The sequence below is a fragment of the Hakea prostrata genome, unplaced genomic scaffold (genome assembly GCF_041222555.1).
Source record: "Hakea prostrata isolate BN-2017 unplaced genomic scaffold, UWA_Hpros_2 contig_180, whole genome shotgun sequence".
Classification (NCBI taxonomy): domain Eukaryota; kingdom Viridiplantae; phylum Streptophyta; class Magnoliopsida; order Proteales; family Proteaceae; genus Hakea; species Hakea prostrata.
In genome coordinates, this window is record NW_028291299.1 from 9,503 (window position 1) to 17,083 (window position 7,581).

Below are 7,581 nucleotides of genomic sequence, written 5' to 3' on the forward strand. Positions count from 1 at the left end.
TGCCTTCATATGCAAAAGTTTCCGATATATAAGTTGAAGGATACTGAGGATTCGATGTGACCTTAACAAATACTTCCATCATAATTCACATGTTGATCCTTAACAACAATGGTAACACTCAAACCTCTTCACTTTTGTTACTAACCTTTTCCACAATTGGTCATCTTCAAAAAACAAACAATCATGCTTAATTGAGAAGCAGAAAGGTACACACAAGAAGAAAGATTGCCCAAAAAAAATTACAACAGTTCCTTTTTAACTGCTTGACCCATGGATGAGAGAGAACACCAAAAACAATGATACTAATTCCTAAAAAGGAAATTAAAAGAAAAAGAAGAAAATTATCCAGCCAGAAAAGCATCCATCTTCCCAAACTCCTTAGAAGATAGTCCTACATCAGCAAGTTTAGGAAACTTTAATGAATTTACTCATACATTGAGATGACAAGAAGCTTCTATATATTCTTAAAGGAAGTGATTGCTTACCAAGTTCGATAACCCTTCTAAGTTTGGGTTATACTCTTCGACGCAAAGTACCAGCTCCAAGGTAAATGTCCCTAATCAACTGTAGCTCATTGACCACAACACTAATGTCCATTCGGTGCGATGGTGATTCAGCTGAGCAAGCAACACCAATTCCAATAACTGAATTGAGACATTCTCGAACAATTTCCTTTATGCATCTGTGACTCTTAGTGATTTCAGCTATAGTTTGGGTTGTCTCTTCAATTTCTTCTTCCATCTGGAGAAATGATGGATCAACGATAGCCAGCACATCATCGTGCAAAGCCATATTTGCCCAGAAATGAAGATTAAAATTATCCTTAAACATTTCATCGGTAGGTTGTTTCCTAGTGAACATCTCTAACAACAAAATGCCATAACTGTAGACATCACCATGTGTTGATACATTAGCTCCTCCACCATACTCTGCAATATATGTATCATGGGTAGTAAATACTATTGGGACTAGCAAGAATGTGATAACCCATTTGATTATTACAATAAGATAAACATGACAAAGGAAGCGCTTGTTTTCTTCTAATTCTATTGAATTCAAAGGTGAAGTTAAGCATAACCATGGACGAAATTTCCTAGGTTATATGTGCTTGCGGTGGAAATAAAGAGCAGAAGAGGATTCAGGTGAAGTCAAGGATAGCACCTTTCTTGCATCACTTTTCAATTGTTTGAGACATTGAATCTTAGTCTCTTCTTTACGAAGAGACCAAATATATTTTAACATGTTAGTGAAATAATAATCATGTCTTGAAATTTGAAGGGGAATATGTGAGACAAATAATCGGAATCTAAGTGAAATAATCATCATGCCTTCAGATTTGAAGTGGAATATGAGAGACAAATACTTGGACTCATCTTATGAATTCACAAAAGAAGAGAAAAATATTCATACTAGATAATAAAGATGGCCCATTACCTAGTGCTGTGTATCCAATAGATCCTTTTATTCTGATTGAGCTAGATCGATTTTGAGATATTCCCGTGGCTCTTGAAACAATTTTTGATATGCCAAAGTCACCCAAATGTGCAATCAAGTCATCATCGAGAAGAATATTGCTTGGCTTTAGATCACAATGGATAATCTGCATAAGATAATGGTGGTGAAGATAATCCAATGCTGTGGCAATATCAATTGCAACATTCAGTCTTTGAATGAGGTTTAAATGCCTTTGTTCATCATCCACTCCACTTGCATGCGGATATAACCATTTCTCTAGATTCCCATTAGGCATGAACTCATACACTAAAGCCATAAAATCATTCCCTTCAAAATCTATGCTTGAGCAACTCGTTAAGATCTTTATAAGATTACGATGCCTTATACTTCGAAGGGCTTCACATTCAGCCACGAAACTCTCAGATGAACCTCTTTGTTCAATTTTGAAGACCTTAACTGCAACAACTGTTTCTCCATGATTGATAACACCTCTGTATACAGAACCAAAACTCCCTGCTCCAATCAAATTGCCTGATGAGAATCCATTAGTAGCTTTAAGGAGTTGAGCATAAGATACCTTAAAATGATGAGCCCCCACCAAAGGTATCGTGGATTCTTTCCTATATTTCCTTCTCTGATGAATAATGAAAAATAATATTGTACAAATCAAAGATAGAAAAGCCCCACAACCACATATGGTGATTATCAATTTGAGAACTTGTAGCTTACCATGCTCTTTGGGCTTTTGAATCTTGCATGCCTGCAAATGAAGTTTTGGTATGCCACCACAAAGCTTATTGTTCCCAAGGACTGAAAATGCACTTAAGTTTCTAAAGACCCCTTCGGTTGGTACTTCACCCTCCAGATTATTAGATGATAAATTCAAATTTTGGAGAAACTTGAATGTTCCCAAATATTTTGGGATAAGACCAGAGAAGTTGTTGTGTGAAATATCTAAATCTTCAAGACCTCTTAGAGAACTTAGAGAGAGTGGTATAGACCCTTGGAATGAGTTTCTCCTCATATATATGTGTTGTAGGCTCGTACAAGCACCAAGGGCTTTTGGGATATCACCAAACAACATGTTCTCTTCAATATCTAAGATTTCAAGATTGATCAGTGAACCCACTTCCGAAGGTAGAGAACCAAAGATATGATTTTTGCTCAAGTTTAGTTCTATTAGAGTGGAAAGATGAAATATTTCTTTGGGTATGATTCCACTAAAATTATTGTTGGAGAGGCTCAATCGTAACAAACTTTTGCATTTTCCAAGACTTGAGGGTATTTGTCCATGCAAATGATTACCATGTAAATAGAGATCACTTAATATCGTTAAATTTCCAAGAGAAGAAGGGATTGGCCCCGTGAATCTATTCCCATGTAAATAAAGGATATATAGCTTTTCATATCTTCCAAATGATGATGGGTACTGCCTTCTAGGAGGTTTCTAGCTAAGCTCAAAAGCTCTAAGCTTGCAAGGTTCTCCATCCCTATTGGGATTTTTCCAGATATTCGGTTTTCGTCGATTATAAGCGATCTCAATTGAGTTGAGAAGTTTGCCATGGAGTTGGGGAGAGCACCACCAAATAGATTATCTTGAAAATCTAAGTAGTTCAAACTAGTGCAGTTGGTCAATGTGTGGATAAAATTCAAGTCATCACTCCCTCCACTTCCCAAATGATTGACGGCTAAGAATAAAGTAACTAGTTTTGATAAGCCTCCAAAATCAATTGCCACTTTCCCAACAAGATTATTGTTGTTGACTTGAAACACCTCGAGTTTTGATAGATTGGAAATTGAAATTGGAAGAGATCCATGAAATTGGTTTGTTCCAATTGAAAACCACTCTAGATTGGGTAGATTGAATCCTAATGTTGGTGGAAGACTGCCATGAAGTCGATTATATCCTAAATCAATACCATGGAGTAAGGAAAGATTATATAGAGTTGGAGGTATCGTAGCTGATAACTTATTTCCGTCGAAAAAGAGCTCCATTAATCTTGGCATTTGGCCAAAGGCATTTGGAATACTTCCACTGAATCCATTGTCCGACATATAAACGACTTCAAGTGATGAAAGATTAGCAAAAGAGGTTGGAATCTGTCCACTTAAACGGTTGTCATCTACTGCAAGGACTTGAAGCTTTGACAGTGACCCGAACTCTATCGGGATTTTCCCTACAATTTTGTTGTAACCCAACCAGAGTTTTCTAAGGTTCGAACAACGTGATATGTTGGGTGGGATTTTCCCCTCAAAAGAGTTGTTGTTTAGATATAAATATTGAAGCCTGGGTAGAAAGCTTATCTGATTAGGAATTTCATCGTGTAAGCTGTTGTTTTCGAGAGAAATCGCCCTAAGGAAGCTGAGGTTACCTATTTCCGGTGCAATGGATCCTATCAGTTTATAGGAATGTAACACCAATGCTCTAACCTTATTTGGATGCCGGCGACTGCCACACCTGATGCCTCGCCACTTGCAGTAGGGGACGGAATCATTCCAAGAGCTCAAAACGTGAAAGGGATCCTCAGTTATGCGAGCCTTGAAGGCCAGCAAGGCTAGCCGATCATCCGTTCCATTGAGTGATGATGATGATGATGATGATTGTGCCAAGCTCATGCTCATGCTCATGAAGCTGTCGCAACAGAGAACAATGAGAAATATTCCCACATTAACCCAACATAATGGAAACACCAACCGCGCATAACCCATCGCTACTCAAATGGCAATTAAGAGTGAGTACTGTTGCAGGTGGGATAAGACTTAAAAGTGAGTACGTACTGTTGTAGGTGAATGATCCCAGTGAAGTAAACTAAACTATATGAACTGTTTTAAGACGTGTTGTGTAAGGATTCCAGGAAGACTTGTTAACGTGGAAGGTCAACACTTGGTCTTTGATATATAGTTTGATGGCGACTTGCTAGCTAGACATCGATGTTAATTTGATAATTTGTAATTATATATTATTTTCCTTCGAAGAAGTGCGTATCTGAAAGGGTTGTCTCAGTCTCAGTGGTGAAGAAGCGACTTGACCAAGACGCGTAAGCGATGGTTTGGTTCTCTTGACCGAATACCAACAAAGTTAGCTAAAGAGAGATCGAAGTGATTCTTTAAAAGGGTTATTGCATCAATCTTGACCACTTCACCAACCATTTGAAGACCAGCTCGGTTGAAATTTCTGAAGGTAACTTAATTAGTATTTTCTCCATTGATCTTCTTTTTATTCAAGCTTTGAGCGGAAAACTTGGGTAGAGTTTAACATACTTTTTCCATATACTCCATTTGACAGTACGTGGGAGTTGGTTTGATTTTATTAACAGCTGGGTTTCTCATCAATGGAGAGTACTTGATTATATATCCATTTAAAATCCCTTGTGTTCTGTTTGTTGCTTTCTAAGTATTTGATCATTTTTTTACCTCCCTCCCTTGTATCTCATCTGGTGGGCTATAACATTTTCGGCTTCTTAATTTGGTCGTAGCTGAATGGGTAAATCTGTTCAGAACTGTTCTTGACTTGTGTCATTTTCATTTCTGATATAAATGAGCTTGAATGAACAGGACTGATTGTAGAGGCCATAGGACTCGCAAAGTAGTGTGGATTAACAGAGTTCAACTAACTTCTTAACATGACTGAGTACGGAATTTCTGGATCATATGATCAAATTATTAAGGACCCCGACAAGTTAGGGAATCTGAATTTGGTAGAGACCTGTTTGGACTCAAAGACCTAAACATAAGCAATACTCAGTGGATCAGAACCTCTGAGAAGAGAAGAGCACTTAGAGTTCAAGTTGGATTCATCACCATATGGTCAAGGCAATCAATCTCCTAAGCTATAAATACCGACATCTTCACCATTATCAGGTACACATTCTTGAGTTACTCCCTATGGCATTGAGATCTTCTAATAGCCTTCTTATCCAAGAAGTGTCACTTGAAAAACAGATATCTAGGTCTACATTGAGCATCAACCAATTACTCTTCCTTTATTTTGAATTGGTAATTCAATAATAGAAGATTGTGTTGTTAGCTCCTTTGGAAGGAAATCAATAACAGGTTTAACTTATCTATACCAATGGAAAATCAACAATCTAGTTACCTTCCACATGTAAATAATAAACTCAATTGTCATAGTGTCTTGAACCTACACAGAATGCAAGGAAGATGGTCTTTTAGTTCTTTCTTTCCTGATATGGTGAATAATTGCACAAAGCCAGCGTACTTAGATATATATGATGATCAGCTTATTACTTATGTTTATATATAAATTAGTTATTGTTGAAAACATTGATTGAAGTTTCCTAATTAGAATAGGATTATGTTTTCTCATAACTCTAGAGTTTTATTTATATATTTTCTATGGGAAGTTTACACCGAAGAATGTTGAAGATGCTATCGCCTATCAACAATGGGAAGATAAACAGAGAGTTTATAATTTTTTGGCAGGATTGAATATAGAATTTGATCAAATTCGCGCACAGATCCTTTCGAGAGAGACTTTCCCTTCTTTGGCTCAAGCCTATGCCATGGTAGATACCGAGGACAGTCGAAGGACATCTATGGTACACACTCAAACATCTGATAGATCTGCATTAGTGGCTGGTTATGGCAATAATAAATCTAATTCTGGTAATTTTCGCCCTCCAGTAAAGTGTGAGTATTGTGGAAAAGAGCGTCATACAAAGGACAAGTGTTGGAAGTTGCATGGACATCCAACAAATTCCCGTGGAGGAGGTAGAAATGGAATCAAGGGCAACAATCAAACATCTACAAATCAAGCCAATTCTGACACCCTGAGTACTCCAACACCTCTTTCTTCAGATGAGCTCCAACACCTTCGCCAATTGATGTCCAGACTTGACTCATCTTCTCCAGTAAGATTTCCAGTACGAGTATAGCCTCTATCATTGATCCCTCAGTTGATCCACAAATCCTCACGTACAGGTATTTTTGGTTGTCACAATGTCAATTTGACTTATCCCTCCTGGGTAATCGACTTTGGGGCAACCGACCATATGACAGGCTCATCTACTTTGTTTCATACTTATTCATCTGTCCCTATTGCTCAGGATGTTCGAATGGATGATGGGTCTCTCTCCCCTATCTCTGGGAAAGGATCTATTATCTATTCGCCTTCTCTTACCTTATCTAATGTCATTTTTGTTCCTAAGTTTTCGGCTAATCTTTTATCTATTAGTAGCCTTACTCGTGATATGAACTACAAAATAATTTTCTTTCCTTCTCATTGTGTGTTTCAGGATTGACCTAGAAATGGGGCTTATATTGGCAGTGGTAGACAAAAAGGGGGGCTCTACTTAATGGATGGGTCCTCATTAGCTCTTTCTATGGTCTCTAGTTCCACCTCCCCTGCATTTTTTTACCTTATTACAGTGGCATAGTTGTCTTGGCCATGTTCCTTTACCTATTTTGTCCAAATTATTTCCTGATCTGATTAAAAGATGCAATTTAAATGATTTTTATTGTGAGGTTTGTTTTTTGGCCAAACAGACCAGGCATGTTTACCCTATTTCAGATAATCGTAGTAAAATTCCTTTTTCAGTCATTCACTCTGATGTGTGGGGGGTCTTTCTCAGACCATTTCTGTATCTAGTCATAGATGGTTTGTTACCCTTATCAACTGTTGTACTAGGACCACATGGGTTTACTTATTTCACCAAAAAAATGATGTTTCCTTGTGCTTTCAAAATTTTCATAATATGATTAGGACTCAGTTTGGGGCGACAGTCAAAATCCTTCATACGGATAACGGAACTGAGTATTTGGGTGGCGCATTCCCTTCCTACTTAGCAAACCATGGCATCATACACCAAACTAGTTGTGTCGATACTCCACCTCAAAATGGGGTTGTCAAACACAAGAATAAACATCTACTTGAGGTAGCACGTTCCCTCATGATCCCTCATGGATTGGTTACCTTTGTTGGGATCCCGAGTAAGGGGTTCAATCCTCGTCAATTAACCGGTGCCTTGATTGAGAAACTTCCACCTTCATGGAATACTTTCAAGGTGTCTATGAAACATAAGAAGACAGGATTGACCTTAGACTAGTTGGTTGTAAGGATCAAGATTGAAGAAAGGAACCGGTTCAAAGACAATGGTGAAAAAGACC

The 7,581-nt window shown here is 37.8% G+C and overlaps 1 protein-coding gene across 1 annotated transcript; it reads right to left on the reverse strand.

Moving 5' to 3' along the window:
* Positions 1-513: 513 nt before the first annotated feature.
* Positions 514-4,164, reverse strand: LOC148998701 (uncharacterized). The gene is given in 3 exon segments (XM_089141773.1): positions 514-929; positions 1,435-2,883; positions 2,886-4,164. Coding segments are annotated over 3 exon segments (3,144 nt in total).
* Between the last annotated feature and the right edge of the window lie 3,417 nt (positions 4,165-7,581).